This window comes from Periplaneta americana, chromosome 13 (genome assembly GCF_040183065.1).
Source record: "Periplaneta americana isolate PAMFEO1 chromosome 13, P.americana_PAMFEO1_priV1, whole genome shotgun sequence".
Taxonomy (NCBI): Eukaryota; Metazoa; Arthropoda; class Insecta; order Blattodea; family Blattidae; genus Periplaneta; species Periplaneta americana.
Genome location: NC_091129.1, coordinates 100099518 through 100119672, shown reverse-complemented (window position 1 = coordinate 100119672; position 20155 = coordinate 100099518). Strand labels below are relative to the sequence as shown.

Below are 20155 nucleotides of genomic sequence, written 5' to 3'. Positions count from 1 at the left end.
AATTACCTTCATTATAGGCTCGTTGCATAATGTACCATTACTTGTTTCTGCTCATGTTTAAATTAGAGCTTTTTCACACAACCCTCAAACCAAGATTACTGCTGTACACTTAGATTAAGATAGGTGTTCCCTCCCTTTTCCTTCATCATATTTCACATAATATGTTCAGACATTAAAAAAAAAAATCACTGGAGCAAAAGCCTCCACTGCACCCCTGGCTCTGGAGTCAGCACATATGCTCAGGATCATGAACTCTACAGGCTTCCTCTGTAGGTAAAGTTTTAAAATCTTTCATACGGTGAAAGATTCAATCTCTCTTAAAAAAAAAAAAGACAGGCTTTGATAATAAAACACATATTATGAAAAGTATACATTTATTGAAAGTTTAACAAAATACCATATTCAGTTGCACAGTACATAGTACCTTGTAATATTGTATCACTAACTGATCTGAAGTGGCATGGGCCACAATATGCTTAGCTTAGATACTGTTACATGTGACAGGTATTGTAATTATGTGTTAAACTTAGGGATACTGTTCGATATCATTATTATTCTGAACATAATATTTGATGAACCATTTTTAGAAGAAAATAAAACATTAAATTATGACAGATTATCTTCAAATTGACGATGCTGAAAACAAATGTTCATGTAATTTTCTAAAAACAAATAAGTGAACAATATACAAATAAAGAACGAAACGGGAGGACTGGATAGTGTTCAAATCTATTTGATATCAGATTTTTTGAAGACTTTGCAGAATGAATACTGTACACAAAAAACAAGTTAAATCTTCTTATACACAGTGCTATCCATTGTTCAAGAAATACTGCAACTGTAAAGTTATCCCTTGCTAGTGTTGGCCTTATTCTCTAAAATAGTGTTTCACTTTAAAAGCTTTCTTTGTCAAAGTCATTTGTTGGTCATTTCAAATGTAAATTGTTACATACCATATGTCACTATTCTTATGTTGTAATTTAAATTTATTTGTTATATCTCCACTAATCATAAATTATTTTGAAGTGACATGAAACAAACCTGGGACACATGGGATCTGAAACACTTTACTGAAGATGAGACAAATTTATTTTCTACAATCTTGAAAAACCAATTTGCTGTTTCAATTGAATGTAAACAAAACATTACATTTTTTTGGAACTTTTATTTACCGGTATATAATGTTTCACTGTGTCCATATACATTTCAAGCGTCGACCTGGTTGGCAAGTTAGTATAGCGCTGGCCTTCTATGCCCACAGTTGTGGGTTCGATCCCGGGCCAGGTCGATGGCATTTAAGTGTGCTTAAATGCGACAGGCTCATGTCAGTAGATTTACTGGCATGTAAAAGAACTCCTGCGGGACAAAATTCTGGCACATCCGGCGACGCTGATATAACCTCTGCAGTTGCGAGCGTCGTTAAATAAAACATAACATTTACATTTCAAGCCAGGACAACTTTTTAATTGTTTTATCACACTACTGTAAGAGGTTCGGTGAAAAATTTCCCCTTGCAAAAAAATCGACATATAAGTGAAAGCAAATATTTAAAATATTTTATTTAATACTAGTTTGAGTCTGCCATATTACTTAATCCCTCAAATTTAAACATCCCAGTGCTAAGCACCGAAGCAGTATTTAAATCCTCTAGTAGAATTAAATTTACATGACGTCCCTTTTTATTTATATTTTAGAAATAGTTAAACATAATACAACCATATGGCAGTACACTCGAAAAAACTGCATGAAAATTTCTCCAATATGTTACAAACTGTAGCCAGTTTTATGTAATTGTGCATGATGCGTATACTGGGGACAGAACATCTAGAAGCTTGGAGACGGTTACTTTTAAGCGGTCCGACCACCCCCTCCTCCCACACTAGCAGATACGGTACCATTCAGCTGCAAAACATTTTCTGAACGGAAGTTATTGTATTGTGAGAGCGCAGCTGCATCAGTGAAAGTAAGTGGTCAACGTTTTCAGTTTATAGTGCAACAAACAATTCTGCTGTGTGTGGGTTCTTCTGTAGTGACGTCACTGAAGCCTCTAGTTGTTCTGTCCCCAGTTTACACATGTATGTAAAACCACTACAAAACTACCGTAGAGAGCTACATACATGCATACAGCAAACGGGCTTGAGGGGTTAATGTAATGAGTTACTATTTTTCGTAAATACATAACCTAGTACCCCAAATATCATACACTGATGGCGGGATAAAGGCAAATTTTGTCTTATTTGCTCTATTTAAGCTAAAAAGCGCACAATTAAAAGTGAAAGAATTAAAATTCTAGAAATGGGGGCAAAATAGGCTAAGAACTAGTGGATTATTCGATAAATTTTTACAGGATAAAGTTACTAATATTTTATGAATGTTAAGTTTCATGAAAAAAAAAAAAAAAAATGTTTTAATGTTTACATAAAATAATGGGTTTTAATAATGTAACACTATTTATAACACCCAAACTGGACGAATAATGTAAAATAATATATGAACTAAAAATCAGAATGTGTTACCAGTAGAGAAGCAAAATATAATCTTAGAAAAAAAAAATTCTATAAAAAATATGCTTAACACACGAAACAATGCAATCTGCTTACACGGAAGAAGAGGATAAAATTAATCTTAAAGTGATTGTTACTTTTTTTAAACTACAAGAACAAATTGACAGGAAAATATACTTGGTCTAATCATATTGAAGTGTATATTAAACAGGGATTACTACACAATTGCCGTATATCTGATATCCTTTCACACAGCCGCTGACATTTTCTTTGTTTGCAACACAACTCATGGTTATACACGGCATCAAGTATCAGATTTTTCTTTCAGTGGGCCCATAACTCAGGACTCAACATATAATTGAATGATGTAATGATTATGTGGAGCCATGTTTCTTCATGCAGATAAACATAACATAGTTGTTTTCGTTATCCAGTGTACACACAATTGGACAGACTAAAATAAATAAAATACGTACTTTTGACCAAGGGTTGTGTTCATTTTCAAAATTATGTATGTGTCCATTATATTTTGTATTAAACATATTGTTTTAGACACATTAAGGTGAAGTTGGAACTAACATTTTGAGCAGAATCTAAAATCACAGAAATCCGCAGGTTTTAGTATAAACCTCTCTCCTCCTCCTTGACTCAGAAAGATGTGACCTTGTGTATCAAGACATTAACTTCAATGTCATATTGTAAATGTTAATACTTGGACCCCTGTGCAAACTGAGATGACAATACCACAACATGTTAAGTACTAAGTTACTTATTTACAGCGCTGTGAATATTTGTATTTAATTTCTACTTCTATTTCCATAAATGCGTCATGACATAATGGAATGAGTTTCCTTTCATAATATCTCTGAAATTATGAAACATTCTGGGGGTGGGAAAGGCAGCTATAATGTTATATTTAAATTTTGTTTAGGATTTCTAAGCTCACCTCAACAGTAATTTCTTTCCTTTCTTAACATTGTATCTGTCCCCTCTCAACGTTATAAACTTCTTTAGGCTGGTGAAAGTAATGAGGAAAACTGTAATGTTACATTTAAACTTTACGATTTCTTAGCAAATTCTTCGAAGTTAAATAACTCAATATCAGCTGACAATGAACAGAATAAAAAAAAAAAATTCTATCCTAAAACCAGTGACAATGAAAATCACACAAAACTTCAAGCTCTTCCATAAAGGGTGAGTTGTGTGTTTGAAAAACGTGTAAGCGTACTCTTGGATAAAAAATGAGAACAATTCCTTATATGAAAATTTGACGGAAAATTCTTATTTATTGGAGAAATGGTCATACTTTGTTTTTGCTCTTTTTTTGTTGTGTCACAAGTACATGTTTGGAAACTTGTCATTTAACATTTACAAAAAGTGCTCAATGTGTCCCCCCTCCATTGTTTACACATGCCTGCGCCAACGTACACACAACTGGTGAGTTCGCTCAAACACCATGTTGTCATCACAGATCAATTGGCATACATTTTCAACACGTTGCAATAGTTCCTCTGCATTATTCACTGGTGTTGCATAGACGACAGCCTTCAAGTGACCCCAAAAGTAAAAATCTAATGGCGTAAGGTCGGGTGATCTGGGTGGCCAAGGCACTGGACAACCACATCCAATCAAAACAAAAACAATGTACTACTGTCTTGTCACTGTGTTTGTAAACAAACACTGGTACGAAATCAAAACAAAAACAACACAATAATATGATCAGATGCTTATGAAAATAAAAGTCACTATTATTATTTTTTACAATAAATAAGCACTTTCCATCAAGTTTTCATATAAGGAATTGTTCTTATTTTTGATCCAGGAGCACGCTCGCGCGTTTTCCAAATTTACTTATGACTCACCCTATATATTACTACATCACGTTTGTTGTATCCCATTATGAAGAAAGATTGAGAGAGGTTAGTTTCACTAAAACGTAGATATCAAATATAAAGCATTACCCAATTAAAATTCTAATAAATAGGTATTGCAACAATGAGAGAATATCCAACTTTGCATCAACACTTATACATTAAATGTTTCTACAGGTTTAATTCTCCCCAACTTCCTTAGATACAGAGCTACCACTGTTGTTTATGAAATGTTGAATTTTATAATCTTTGTAATAAGTCTGAAAAACCGTATTAATCACATGTAAGTATGGCTGCCTACTCTATAGCAGTAATTAATTTTGAGGTCAATATTATTTAAGCAACATCTTCCACACGAAATTACAAAGGAAATAATTCACACTGTTATGTAAGTTATAAAAGTACAATACACAGTATATGAAAACGATCACTTGGAGACAGAAATTCTGTAGTTCTTAAACTGATCACATTTTACAAATGAAAACTTCAAATCTGTAAGAAACGAAAGACAACTACTAATAAAATGTAAGTGGAATCAATATGAAAATATCAATACAGTATGTGTAACGAAAATTATTTTAAAATTGAACAGCAACTCAAGAAGCATAAATCATTTCAATTTTAGTTATATTTTCACAATTGGAAGCGTGATTGTTTTGGCTGAATGTAGGCCACCAGAACTATGTGCTACTTATGAAAATAGTTACAATCCTTTAGCAGGTACTAGATTTCAATATTCTCTGCTAATATAGGTCATCTATCAAACAGCATCCCACAATTTCGTATTGCATTCTGTCAGTATAATACAAGACCATTCTACCATGGGGGAAAGGTGGAGGGAAAGAAGTAGAGAATAAACTGAAATTATAACTCTTAAAATAGAAGATTTGTCTTTTCAAGTTCTCTGTGAAATACCACAAAATGAAGATTTTATACAAGGCTATCATAAATATTTGTATATTAAATTGAATAATTTTCAAATTGGATTGTACATATACTCGTTTCCAAGCATATGCATACAATACAGAAAATACAAGATGCTTTACACTAATGCCCCATTTTAATACCAATATGACTATTTTCAACATTTAATTATGAACTCTGCCATAAGATGATAAAGGAATGTCGGACATCTTTTCACGTCACATTACAAACCAATACTATCAATACTCTTCCTTACACCCTGCTGGGCTACAACGTTAATAATTCAAGTAATAGTTTCTCTGAATCCTTGAATTAAGTACTAGGTACTCTTTACACTATCTTCACTGTTTGACTTATGTCATCATTAAATGTTGAAAATTAATTAAATATTAAAGATAATTTAAAAAAGAACCATTCTCACTTTCTGAAACATAAACAGTAACATCTGAAAGATTCTACTGAAGGTAAAATATAGGTAACAAGAAACATAAGTATGAAAGTACAGTAGAATAGACAAGAATATAATGATGCAACACAAAATATATATAGCACCAACATAAGAAAGACATCTCTTAAACATACAATTTTGTAGATGGAATTCGCTATATCAGTTACAGGAACAATTGTGTTGCTACTTCGACAACGTTCTCAATCCAATTCTCAAATCTTCCTCGAAGAGACTAGTTAAGTGTTGTTAATACAGTCGCAACCACCAACACAGTCATGGTGGGGGACGTGGCATGTGGGGAGGCATAGGCGGAGGAAATGAAAACGACGGCGGGGGACGATTTGGGTCAAATGGCGGAATTGTGGGAGGGAAAACATGATTATACGACAGGAAAGGTGGTGGTGGTTGCAGTGGAGAGAAAAATGGAGGTGCCTGAGATGTCGCCCTTGCCGAATTGTGAGGGCTTGAGAATGTCGGGGGAGGCGGAGGAGGAGAAGCAAACAGTGTATGTAGGGGCAAGTCATATGTCGGTGGTGGAGGCAGGGTGAACGTTGGTGGTTGAATCAACCTCGGCGGTGATGGTGTGCAAGGAGGTGGTGGGGGTCTGCTTGGACCGTGATGGAAGCTGGAGCTTGGGGGAATAGGAGATGCCCACCAGCTGTGGTTTTCAAATGGTGGAAATGAATTCCCATTGCTGCTGCTGCTGTTGTTGTTATTGTTGTTGTTACTGTTCCTGAAAGCAACTGCTGAAGGCTGGTTAGCATGTAGTGCTGTCATACGCAGGTTTCGTTCATTCATTCTCCTCTCGAATGAACTGCTGCGAGTTTTCTTCTTCTTTGGTTGATCAGAACCTTCATGCGTGTCCTGAAACAGTGGCATCAAACAAGTAGTTAGAATTGAACTATATGCAGCTCCAAGATACCCGAATTTATTTAAACTCTCAAACTAAGTACAGTTTCAGTAGATACTGGGCCATCAAATTAATATTATTATCAAGGGGACACTCAACTTAAAAATTGCAGAAAAAGTGTCATAGAAATGAAAAATTAAAAATCTACACTAATTTACGTGACAGAACTAAATCAATACGCAGAATTCTTCCCCTATTCATTGAGAAGTCACAGTCAAATGCACAAAGCCAAAAAATAAAAAATAATTAAAAGTGATATTTCAATTAATGATTGATTAAAAATTGAAATATTTTTTATTTTGAAAAGTATTGGATCTAATGAGCTGAGATTTTGCATGTTACTTTCCATGTGTATATTAAACTTGTTCTCCAAATTTGAAAAAGACTGGTCAAATAGGAAAAAAGTTCCAAAATATAGTTGAGTGTCCCCTTAATATTAATGGCTATTAAAAGATGGAAAAAAACAACTTAACAGAGTCAGCATTCATATTAAAAAGAAAACATTTCAATTCTCATCATTACCCATATAAAAAATGGAAAAACGAACTGTCAAACCACTGGAGGCTCCTACGAAACCAACAAACACCAATGAGCTAAATCTCTACAAACAAGAAGAGAGAACTACATAATCCTCAAGAATAACAATTTATAAATATAGGAAGCATTTTACCATGGGCACTAAGAAGAAATGCATATATTTTATTTTAGTAGGTTATTTTATGATGCTTTATCAACATCTTAGGCTATTTAGCATCTGAATGAGATGAAGATGATAATACCAGTGAAATGAATCCGGGGTCCAGCACCGAAAGTTACCAAGCATTTGCTCATATTTGGTTGAGGGGAAAACCCCGGAAAAATCCTCAACCAGGTAACTTGCCCCGATCAGGAATCAAACCTGGGCCACCTCGTTTTGCGGCCAGATGCGCTAACTGTTACTTCAAAGATGAGGACTAAATGCATGTAAGAAGAAGAAGAAGAAGAAGAAGAAGAGGAATCCATTTTATTCATTCCTCCTCATGCTTTTAAATTATAGAGGGATTAATAGTAGGACGGAGAAAACTTGCCTCATAACAAACTGTATTAACCAGAAATCTGTCAAAATGTACAAGATAATAGCCATACTGGAACAATATCATCTATTCTTGCTGGGTAACTTTCGGAGCTGGACCCCGGACTCATTTCACCGGCATTATCACCTTCATCTCATTCAGACGCTAAATAACCTAAGATGTTGATAAAGTGTCGTAAAATAACCTACTAAAATAATATATATATGATATGCGTAAATCACTCCGTGATTTAAGACGGCGCTTATTCCATCGGATCCCGGCCAACTAGTCACTCATATCGAGTGCACCTCAGCACATGTGTGAACTTCGGTCCTGCATTCATAGACATCTATGACGTAGTGCAGAGGGCAGCCACTAGAGGGAACCCAAGAGTTGGAGCTTAATCTGAGACGATTCTAACCGGCGTCAGGGTTGTATCCGGTGTGGCTTAGTGGATAAAGCATCAGCACGTAGAGCTGAAAACCCGGGTTCAAATCCCGGCGCCGGAGAGAATTTTTCTCTGTTCCATCACTCTTTCATCCTACTAAAATAAAATAAAATCATCTATTCTCTGCAGCAAATCTCCTGCATATCATGTAATAAGCTAGCTGCCTAGCTCCTGTGAAATTATTTATATTCACCTTTTTCTCACCACCTCTAAGAGCTCTCCTCGCTCTTTGCTCCTCTTCATCATCAGAATATTCCAGAAATTTTTCAGGAGGCTCGTTGTTGAATTCCCAGGAGGCATCAGATCCCTTCATCCTACATAAAAAATATATACACAGCATTTATATATTTGTGATTGAAAATCTGTATTTTTATCTTAAATTTTTATCTATATATTTTTTCATGTGCCCATTCATGTACAACCATTATTGTAAATTGTGTGCTATTCTGTGTCTATAGGCAAGCCTTGGAAAGTCAGACAATAAAGATAATAAAATAATTATTGGCAACTGCCTTTCAATGAAGGTAGCCATAAAGAACTCAGTATAACTTATTAATTTAGAAAAATTAATGAAAGAAAAAAAAAAACTGAAAGAATACAAATGAAAAAACAATCAATAAAGGTTAACACTCTTATTACTTATGACTAACATAATGATTTAAAATCTGGCAAGACATTTTTATTGTCGATAATACAATATCTTTACGAACAGTTATGCCAAGATGAAATTCGTCTAAAATTTTTGAAGCAGAATACTCAAATTTTAAGAGAAAATGGCACAAAAGCTGAAGCAAAAATAAATCTGATTTACAATGTACTAAATTCAACTGTCATTCATTATGAATTGTGGGAGGGGATAGAAAGAACATACCCAACAGCTTGGTAAAGATTCGTTCATTGTGGGAAAGGGTGTGAAACAGCTTGAACCAACCTTTACTTTCCGAATGTTTGCATGTTTCAATGTTTTTTTTTTTCTTACAAAGGAGAGGCAAGCCTGAGGCTTACTGTGCTTACTACTCCCTTTTTTTGGTAGGGATGATTATTCAACTGAATTGAATTGAAAGAGGAGAATTGGGAGGACAAATTTAAAAGGTATGCAAAACGTGTCCTTGCAAGGGGTTCGGGGCTGCAAGAAACTAAATATGTGAGCTCCAAGCCTATTGGCCACTAGTCTCACTCCAGGTTACACTACTCTACTGAAGGATCGAAAATGGACGTAACTTCTTAGGTACCACATATGCGAGGGGGACGGAAATGTGATCAAAGTGATCATGGGGCGGGACGAGGAGGAAATAGCTGGTGTAAATCTGCACATTGAAATGAACTGTGTCATTTCGCAGTGCAGGAGGAGTCGAGAAGACTCTGTCGTCTGTTGTTCGATGACAAGGCAGGTGAAGACCGTCAGAAGAGACGCTGTGAATTCGGAATCTGCAAATTGAAAGGTTCTCTGTCCTTTTGCATTGCGACTACATGAGTGACCTTGCACATGTATTTCGTAATTTTATAGACTCTGAACTAGGGCATTACGTCGTTTGTTAGAAAGGGGGGGAATTTATGGGGAAGCCCATATAGGTCCGTGGCCCATTTCTCTTAGGGCTCATCCCGACATTTGTCTTAACGCCTTACGAAAACCGCGGAAATACCTTAGGCAGGATGAGTTGTCTCAATATAAGAGACTAGCCAATTTGGCTTTTAGGTAGGAGATCGATTGATTTATGAATTTATGATAGATGTAATTATTAATTAATTTAGAGTAATTAAAGGGGTCATGGGAATATGAATGCAAGTCCGTGGCCTATTTCTTTTAGGGCTCATCCCAACATTTGTCTTAGCACCTTAGGAAAACCACGGAAAAACCTTAGGCAGTATTTAAGTATCGTGATTCACCATTTGGTGTCATCTAAATGATTCATATACTTAATACTCAGTTCCAACAAAGTCCACAATTAACACCTCCCTGTAACTCTGAAAGTTCTGCAGCCTCCTCAGAATGATGCCATCTGTATGCAAGTCAACGCACAGTGGGCCAGAATTCAAATCTAGCTGGAAAATATTCAATTTTTGAATGTTTAAAATACTGTTTTCTCGCTATATAGTCTCGAAGTACTAAAACTGATCTTCATAAATCTGTATGCCATCAATTTATACCGAGCGAAATGCCAACAGGGCTGGCTGCTAAAAGTCTGTAAGTGTTAAGAACCCGAGCGCCGAGCGCCAGACGGTTTATGGCGGTAGTGATGTGAGGGTGATCTGTGGGTTGTTGATGTGGAGAAAAGTGTCTTTCTGTGATGGAAGTTTTAACAGAAGGTTCGTACTTCCTATTTCCATTATTCATACTTTAATTGTATACGTGAAATATTACCAGGGATGCGTTAAACATAGCTTTAAAATATTGTGGAATTATGTCTTTACTTCATTTTAAATTAGAGATACAAAAAATGTTGCACCAGGTGTCACCTTAAAATCTACATCAGATTATGAAGCAATCCTTACAGTTTATTACAAAAGTTAAGATTTGCTTGCGTTTGCTTGCCTTTTTCTTATATTTGCATTTTTATCTCAGAGGTAGATTCCCATATCCAGTCCACTGTGACTCGGATTGACTTAAACGAGGTGTTGACTACTAAAATAGGGACTACTCAAACTCTCACTGATTTCGTAGTGACAAAATTAGAAATACAACATTGTTCCAAGGATATTATACAGTGTGTCGAAAAAGGTGTGCGCACATTTAGAAGTAATTGAGAAAAACGCTTGAAACAGTGCTCCAGGAAAAAGGACAGGTTTTTACGTAAAGATTCGGAATGGTTAGTGAAATCAATGGACCACGGACATCCTCCTCCCTTCCCTCTACTTTTCCCACATGCCTGGCCGATTACTCCAGACTCTTTCTTCTCTCCATTAATAAATTATTGTCAATATTTTAGTAAAACCTGAAACTTTTAACAGGGGAATTAAATACATGTCAATTCACAGGGCTAACGGCTTCAAAGCTGGGTACCTGGTTCAAATAAAGTGCCCTGGTACAAAATTTAACATGGAGGCATGAGATAATTACTCTGCTTGCCATTAAAATTTCACTTTAATTCATGTGTCCCCAATTTAAAAAAAGGATATCAAATTTCCCCAAAGAGTTCTATAATAAATAAAAACTCGCCAAATGTCCAAGGATTTAATTCCATCCGTTTCAGGAATAGGTAGACCTCAAAAATTGTTTGAAGAAAGTGGCATGAAAACAAGAATTAAACATGTAGGGTATGGTCTCTGAAAGATTAGCATTCTTCAAGTGAATTAGTTCTAGATACTCAATTATCTTTGAAGGGTTCAGGGAAAAGAGATGCAACATACGTTCTACAACAACTCACCAAAAATTACTCCAAAAAGAGCATCAAAGTATACGATAGCCTATAATAAATCAACTTTACCAAAACCATATACACCAGAGAAAGCATTACAAATGTTAATAGATAACGTCACCAAACGTAAATACAATGTGCAGTGTTACATATAGGTATGCCCAAGAAGCCCAAGAAGCTAGACATTAGAGCATTAGAAAGTACTGTAAAGATTATTCAAGAAAATTTTCTCGAATTCAAACACTGTAGGATATCTTAAATCATCTTCTTGTAACTCCTGATCCTATCATATCAAGTATTTATCCGTTTTAAGAAAATAAGAAGAATTCCTTTCCCGCTGAAGTGCGACAAATGTTGAAAGAACTCCATACTTACAGTACAAGTGAAGACGTGCGTATGACAAGAGGGAAGGATGATGAAGCGAAGAGCAGCTGCAGCTGGAAGAGGAGGAGGAGGAGGAAGAGAAAGAGGAAGGAAGATAAGGAGGACGATGATGCAGACGATGACTCCTCCTATTAGAGAATATTGGAATCTACAAGTTCATGAAAAGAACAAGCGATATAATTAAGTACCTAGTAGGCTCCATGAAAATAGTTATTCAAACTCACTCTCATAGCTCATTACTACGGATAACATCCCATACTGGCTTATTATTATTACATAAGCTCTTAGAAATCATTATTTAGTAAAACAGAATCATTTAAAATTATATTCCATACTTATTTAATTTTTTCCCGCTAGATTTGAATTCTGGCCCACTGTGCAACGGTACTAACATGAAACTATTGAATGATGATAGATGAAGTTAAAATTAATGATGGCGAAATGAGTGTGGGGTCTAAGGTAGAAAGTTACATAGCAATTTCGCTTCAATTTGTTCAGGGAGAACCTCGGGAAAAACCCCAACCAGGTTCAAATTCATGCTTGTTTCATGTGAGAAGAAGTCATTGTTCTATATTATGAAATATGTCCACGTAATCATTTATTTTGCTGGCTGAAATAACAACTGCAACAATACAAAATATGCGTAAAAATGTCTTATGAACGACTGATAGGAATTATCACGTTATAAATAAGGAAATCGAGAATATGTGCTTGTATTCTCATCTGTTAAAATCACTGGCATCAGCACTTGCGTGGCTTACATTTGTAATTCACTCTAAAAACATATACTGTAGATTACTGCACAGAAAAGATTCATAATTATATCCAAATACTCCAGACATCAGAGCTAACCTGTAACAGGAAGGTACTAAAAATTTCACGCTATCAGCATCGAAAGTGGAGATGTGATGACGTAATAATCAGCAGTAGATTTAAAATGTATGCCGTGCATACTGGAGGATTAGTGGTACACATCTGATTTTGTTCACAAGCCAACAATGAAATTTAACAACATATAATTGGCATTAGCAGTAAAATCTGTAATTACCTCATAAGATCTGGAACAAAGACGTACGAAGTATGGTGGCTTCTAGGTGCACAGTATACTGACATATCCTTTTCGATTCCTCGCTCCTTAATGTGGTCATCTGAATTGAAACGGACACAGTATAAAGGTTCTGTGACTTGACCAAACACATCAAAAATTTGTCCCAATGCTCGTTTCCCATGATCAAGAAACAAAACACTGTCCAAATCAAGAGCAGGAGTGTTCTTGAAAGCCTGAACAATAACTGCAACAAAGAAAGTCAAACTGCTTATCAATTGCAAAGCCATAATATGATTGTGTTTAAAAATGAAAATGTTATACATAGTTCAATAGTTTAAATTATTTACACGTGAGCGTTTTTTCACAGTAAGATAGAAAGTTGCATGTTTATAAATAAAATGGTAGATTTCAGCAACTTAAAATTAAAAATCTTGCACTTCAAAAATCAATTTTAATGTGTTATTGCACTTTTAATGTTACAATTTAGCATTTTGTAGCATTTTGGGATGGAACATTTTTTTTTTTTTTTTGGAAAGATTGGTGGTAGAAATTCATTGCCATCAATGTGTTAACAGGTGCATTTTCTAGCTTTTTCAGGTGAAAATTTCTGAAAATAATAAACACTGCAAAATATATGGTGTGATTTTATCTAGATCCATCTTGTTAATCATAATCACGAACTACCATAATTACTATACAATTTGTTTGTGAGTGAACACTAATTTGAAATTATCTTATGTTACAGAAAATGCACACTGATGGCCAATTGAACATCTACAATGTCTACAGACAGACTGTTTGAATCATCTAGAAACAGAGGGACAAGTTGAAAGTCAACGATTCTTATCTTGTCAAGTGTTTTGACGAAGCCTGAATTGAATTTTTAGTTAAAAGAACATATTTAAGTGACAAGTAACTTATTTTTTAAAATAGTGTTACAATAACAGACAAATAATGAAGTGCTTCAAAAACAAAAATAATGCGAAGATTAGAACTCGAGTTCCACTGCCAATAACTGTTCTCTGTGAACTTTGTTGTTTTGAGACAAACGTCATTTGTTGGTCTTATTAAAAACTTTTAATTTCAGAGAAGAACAGAAACCTGAGACTATCCTTTCATAAGTGAAAATTTTTAAAAGTGAAAATTTTAAGTGATAAGAGTCTTCTATTTCAGAAGTGTTACGATAGTCGTCCTAAGTGCTTGAAAAGATGGACATTTAAATTCGCATTTCATCTCAAGTGATCTCTATAAACTTTCTACAGCTTTGAAGCGCCAGTTGGATATTGCCACATGCTCCAGAAACAAGGACTCTGCTCAATCATCCACCACAAGAGAGGCGAGTAATATTTTACAAAATTCTATCAAGTAAAATTACTAGCATTTATTTCAACAATTATGTCTTAATATTAAAACGAGAGAATATTGTGCTATTAAATTGCCCAATTAGTAGAAATGCATCACAGATGAAGACCACTCTGAAGCAGTACACAAGATGCCACAAATCCGTAATCTATTTTCGTTAAGTTTTTATTTCATGAAAACCTACTGGTACATAATGTGCTTGTAAAGATCGTAATATACAAATTTTTGCTGCAAATTTAAGAGTCCTCGGGACACAGTTTCAATAATTGTAAAAGTTAAAGAAATCCTTGTTATTATATGTATAGTATGTGAGATCAATTAATTTTAGCTGCAATATAAAGGCAGATTTCCTTGATTTGCGGAATGGAGGTAACAGGAGAGCTATGATTTTCATTTAGCATCTCTGAATACTTCATTTCTTAATAATGCAATGTTTTCCACATATTAAGGATAGTATGTCTCCTTGTTCTACATATCGCTGCTCTACTTAACGTGTGCATCGCTACCCCTCTTTAAGTGTGTTCTAGTAGAGGAAGAAAGTTAACTAGTGCGCAGAGCAATCTGCTCGCTGCGTGATTCAACCCATATGGGCTTGAATATGTACTGTTGCCTTAATTCCACTGACCATCATTATTATTATTAAAGCTCTTTGTTACTGACTTCACTATGTTGGGTCAGTCTTGCCTCATATCCTTCTTCCTCAAACTTCTTCAGCATTCTACCTTCCATAGGTATCACATATGTTCAATACAGTAAAGGCTGCTGGGTATAATTTTTACCATAATATACTAAGGTTGGATAAAAAGTAATGGCAACAGTTTGATATTTCTGACATGGCTTTATTCATAGGAGTACAACATTTACGTACCTTCTATATAGTCGCCCCCCTTATTTATTGCCTTTTGCCAAATGTTTGGAAGGCATCGTACACCATCAGCGCGTCCATATTTGTTGATGTTCCGTATTGACCACCCTAAAGCACGGATAAGTTCATCTCTGGTATTGTACAGGGTCCCTCGCAGTGGTTCTTTCACTTTGGTGAAAGATCGTAATCACATGGATCATATCGGGTGAATACGGTGGATGTTCCAGTAGTCCGCATTTTCCGTCTGCCTTGGAGATACAGCGTGGTGCAGTATTACCCCATCAATGTCACACGCCACAATGAACATCACTTTCACAGCACTTCGTGTAGGGCGCACTTTCTTCGGACGAGAAGAACCTGGATGCTTCCATTCATTTGAATGATGTTTCAAGTTTGGTTGGTTCGTATGAGCAAGCCCAGGTTTCGTCCATAGCGACGATTCGTCCAAGAAAGTCGTCATCTTTCCTTTGGTACTGGTCCAACAAGGCCTGTGCGACTGAATAGCGGTGCCATTGCTTGTTACACCTCAGTAACCCAGAATGTCTTGCAGAATGTGGAGCACAGTTTTGTGGCATACTCAGACTTCAGCTGCTAACGCACGCGCAGTCCATCGGCGATCAGTATCCAACAGGGAAGCAAGGAGTTGAACTGTGTTGTCCTCCACGCGGGGTCGTCCTGTACGGATGTTGTCCTGAACGGAATCCCTGCCTTCCCGGAATGCTTTAACCCATCATGCCACTGTGCGATATGGCAACGCTGCATCGGCATATGCTTCAAGCAGTTCCTGAAAACATTCTTGTGCACTACAACCTCATGTCACTTCAATTTTGATCCAGGAACGTTACTCTAGTTTTGTAAAAGTGGTCTTAGGGCGCTCGCACCATCCCTATGAAAGTCAACGTTCTACACACTGCAGTATATTGACAGAGTACTGTCGCCGCTGGCTGCACTAACTCATCTAACAGTCCTTGTTCATGTCCACACAGCTGGCAACTCTCGAACGCACCATTGTCACGTGACAGCAGTGTTGCCATTACTTTTTATCCAACCTATGTAATATTCTTTCAATCTGTCATATATTTAATTCTGTTAATGCTCCATTTATAACATTACTATACTGTTCGTGCTCAGAATGTGGTGGCCATCTTCAAGTGTGACAAGGTAAGAGTTATGTGTGGTTAAAAACTGACACTTTAAACTAAAAAAAGCATAACTCATAAATATCTTCAGTAAGGCACACGGACTATTTACTGCATTGAACAAGTGTTTTCTCAATGAGCAGTACAGTCTTAAGACACAAAAAATGACTGATCTCCTGTAGCGTGAATTTTTCTAAGTCCACTTCGGGCAGCACCTAGTTCACATAATTGGGAAAGTGTGTTTATTTTGCACCTAATTTACCCCTTGAATATATCTTTGTTATAGATTAGGTATACTGATCTATAAACTGATAGAAAAAGCAACAAACAAAACAAAACAAAGGAAAAGCAGCGAAGTTGTGCCTAAGAAATTCGTTCATGTATAAAGCTTGTCATTTTTGTCCTTTTAAGATTATATACTCATCTCCAGCTGTCAATTGTGACAAGCAGTTCCTGGAATTCATCAGGCAACAACCATCCCCCACCTCCCCAGCTATCAAGATTGCTGAGCTGGTGTGAGGATTGTATATCCATTCTGAGTGGTAGTATTTTGAATTATGGAAGAGTCAGTGTTATCGCAATTTAAAAATTAATTATAGCTTACCCAGCTGGTTCACAATACTAGATATTTTCCCCACCTCCACACATTCTTCTGAAGGTACACTAATATGTAGATCTTCAATGGGAGGAAGGTCTTCAATTAGAATTTCTCCTTCTGTCCTCAGTGCTCCTTTTTCTTTTTTCTTACGTCTTGGGGTTTTATTCTTTGCATTATTGGAGGCATTTCTGAAACGAATACAAATAGAAGTTGTTATAAACAGTAACAAATTTTCTCATTTTAAATAATCTTGAAGTAACACAATTTCTGATTCTTCATTCATATCTAAATTATCTACTTTTGCGAGTACTATGAACATAAATTCATATTAAATTATTATCAATCAGAAATGTGTTTATAAAGAACAAGAGAGAACTTTCAAAATGAAGTTTAGTTACAACATGAATTTACGTGATTTGGTTATATCATTCTGATAAAATCATCGCAGTTTTCAGGACTGAATTAAAGTTGACAATATTCTGTGCCATATATTACGATCTACCGAAGTACATATGATATTTCAGTGCAGAAATTTTGCGTCATCATATGATGATGGAAGAGTGGAACAGAGAAAAATTCTCTCCGGTACCAGGATTTGAACCCGGGTTTTCAGCTCTACGTAATGACGCTTTATCCACTAAGCCACACCGTATTCCCATTCCGATATCGGATCGAATCCTCTCAGTTTTAGTTCCACCTCTTGGGTTTCCTCTAGTGGCACAATGTCCACACATGTGCAGAGGTGCACTTATTATGAGTGACTAAGTGGCCGGAATCCGACGGAATAAGCATCGTCTTAAATCACAAAATGATTATTTGTGGACATTGTGCCAACTGTCATACATCTATGACACAGTGCATGAGGGTAGGCCACTAGAGGGAACCCAAGAGGTGGAACTTAAACTGAGAGGATTCTATCATACATCGGGATGGAAATCTGATGTGGCTTAGTGGATAAAGCATCAGCACATAGAGCTGAAAATCCGGGTTCAAATCCCGGTGCCAGAGAGAATTTTTCTCTATTCCACTCTTCCATCATCATATGATGATGCAGAATTTATGCACTGAAATATCATATGTACTTCGGTACATCGTAATATATGATATGCGAAAAATAACCACTTTGTGATTTAAGACGGCGCTTATTCCGTCAGATCCTGGCCACTTAGTCACTCATAACGAGTGCACCTCTGCACATTTGTGGACATTGTACCAACTGTCATACATGTATGACACAGTGCATGAAGGTAGGCCACTACAGGAAACCCAAGAGGTGGAACTTAAACTGAGGAGATTCAATCCGACATCGGGATGGGAATCCAGTGTGGCTTAGTGGATAAAGCGTCAGCACGTAGAGCTGAAAACCTGGGTTCAAATCCCAGTGCCAGAGAGAATTTTTCTCTGTTCCACTCTTCCATCATAATAAAATTCTGAAATTATGACAAAACAAACGTATTCATAAAACGAGCAAAGGGGGAAAAAATGTGAACATGCAGATAATAAGATATGAAACTAGCTATTACGAAATTCATTATTTCTAATTGTCGAGCTAATTCTTTCACAATATAAGTGCAGAATACTACACAGAGTGAAGATCTCCACATACCGCATGACAGCAGAAGCATTTTCAGTTGCAACAGAAGATGAACTGCTACTGCTGCTACTACTACTGCTGCTGGTGCTACTTGAGCTGTCACTATCAGATTTCTCATCCGAACTGTCTGAATCTTCTTCAGAATCTTCAGAAAATAATACTTGAGCTGGCCTGTAATCATCTAGATAGGACTTCTCGTTATCTTCTGCTGTCCCAATAATGTTGATGGTCTCTTGTTTTGCTTTTATTTCAATAATATCGTCGCTATCAGAATCACTGCCATAATCACAAATAAGTTTTAAGGAATTATTCCTATGTTCCAGGTCATTCTGATGTGATGCATTTGTGGCATTGTTGAGTAAGTTTGAGGAATTATTCGGGGTCAGGTTGTAAGGAGAGTATGCAGCTCCTGCTATATTTCTCTCTGAAGTAGCAGCAGCTGCAGCAATGTCACTGAATGACAAACAAGATGATGAAGGCTCACCATTCAATATTTTATCTGAAATGTCACTCTCAATCTTCACTTCATATTCATTGGGATTGATAGTTTCGTCATAGTCATGAGGCTCAGTTTTCACCAGACAGTTTATTTCTTTATTGTCAAGGAAAGAGTAAGCTGTATTGTTTGAAAGTTGGGGATCAGCTGCCTGAAGCTGTGGACCTACTTTTTCTTTCAAGTTTGCCTTGCCATTGCCGTCAGGAACATCTAAGAGGTTGTTGTCAAGATATTCTGTTTTGATTTTAATCTGACCAGGTACAAGATTGATTTCTTCATGGTTTGGTAACTGCTGATTCATATCTACACCAGTTTGTGGGATCAGTGTAATGTTTTGTTTGTCATCACTGAGATATTTTGTTAGATCAGTAGCCTCTGCCATCTGCAACAAAGACAAAAAATATTTACTTCTATGAAAGAAATCTATAAGTGATAATATGAAATAACTTCTTTACTTTTAAATCCATCAGACTTATTGTGAGCAATAAATTACATCGCAAATTGACATGAAGCATGGCAAGAAAAGAATGTGGTCAGAAAACAGGCCTATTTGTTAAAAGTACTAGGATTAGTTTCATGTACTGTAAGTAATGAAACTTTATACAAGTGTGTTAACCTAACTTAATTTTATGCTCGACCATGCCGAAATGTAGTAATTATACACCTGGTAGTAGCCCTTTAATGCACCTCATTAAAGTACACCTATTCATTATAATTCAGTTGTTCTGCCAATGAGAAATCACCATTGTACCATTATAAAACCGCGAGTATCGATTATTCTCGGATATGCAATCGAAAGACAATTAGTGAAAAGTCACGGAGGCTGGAAATCCAATACTGTCGCAGAAGGTTATGTTCTGTTACTATAATAATTAGCGTTAATTGTAAATAACATTCAAATAAATTCAATTTGTCATCTCGTTTTTCAATTCTAAATCAATTTCCAGGTTATATCAAGACTAATCTTCATGTTATTTTCTAGATTATATCAAGGTCAATGACATTCGTGCCTCGGAAAAAATCAATACTTTCGTGTCTGCGCACATCTCACAATTCAGGTCAGTTCCGCTCCTCACTTACATAACCATTACATGAATACTTATGAATAATTTCAAGTTAGAAATATGGTCGAGCATAAAAAGTCGTATGAATCTTG

At 36.1% G+C, this 20155-nt stretch overlaps 1 protein-coding gene across 3 annotated transcripts in view; it reads right to left on the bottom strand.

The window, feature by feature from the left end:
* Nucleotides 1–357: 357 nt before the first annotated feature.
* The window catches only part of LOC138712151 (H/ACA ribonucleoprotein complex non-core subunit NAF1), a 32337-nt gene continuing 12539 nt past the window's right edge, over nucleotides 358–20155 (bottom strand). For 2 of the 3 annotated variants that reach the window (XM_069843633.1, XM_069843632.1), the window contains 5 exons: nucleotides 18516–19381; nucleotides 16916–17097; nucleotides 12946–13189; nucleotides 8351–8471; nucleotides 358–6611 (listed from right to left, as the gene is read on the bottom strand). In XM_069843633.1, coding sequence (XP_069699734.1) covers nucleotides 6021–6611; nucleotides 8351–8471; nucleotides 12946–13189; nucleotides 16916–17097; nucleotides 18516–19381 — 2004 coding nt within the window. In that variant the 3' untranslated portion in view covers nucleotides 358–6020. The remainder of the gene's footprint in view (nucleotides 6612–8350; nucleotides 8472–12945; nucleotides 13190–16915; nucleotides 17098–18515; nucleotides 19382–20155) is intronic. The other variant, XM_069843634.1, reaches the window with a different exon arrangement.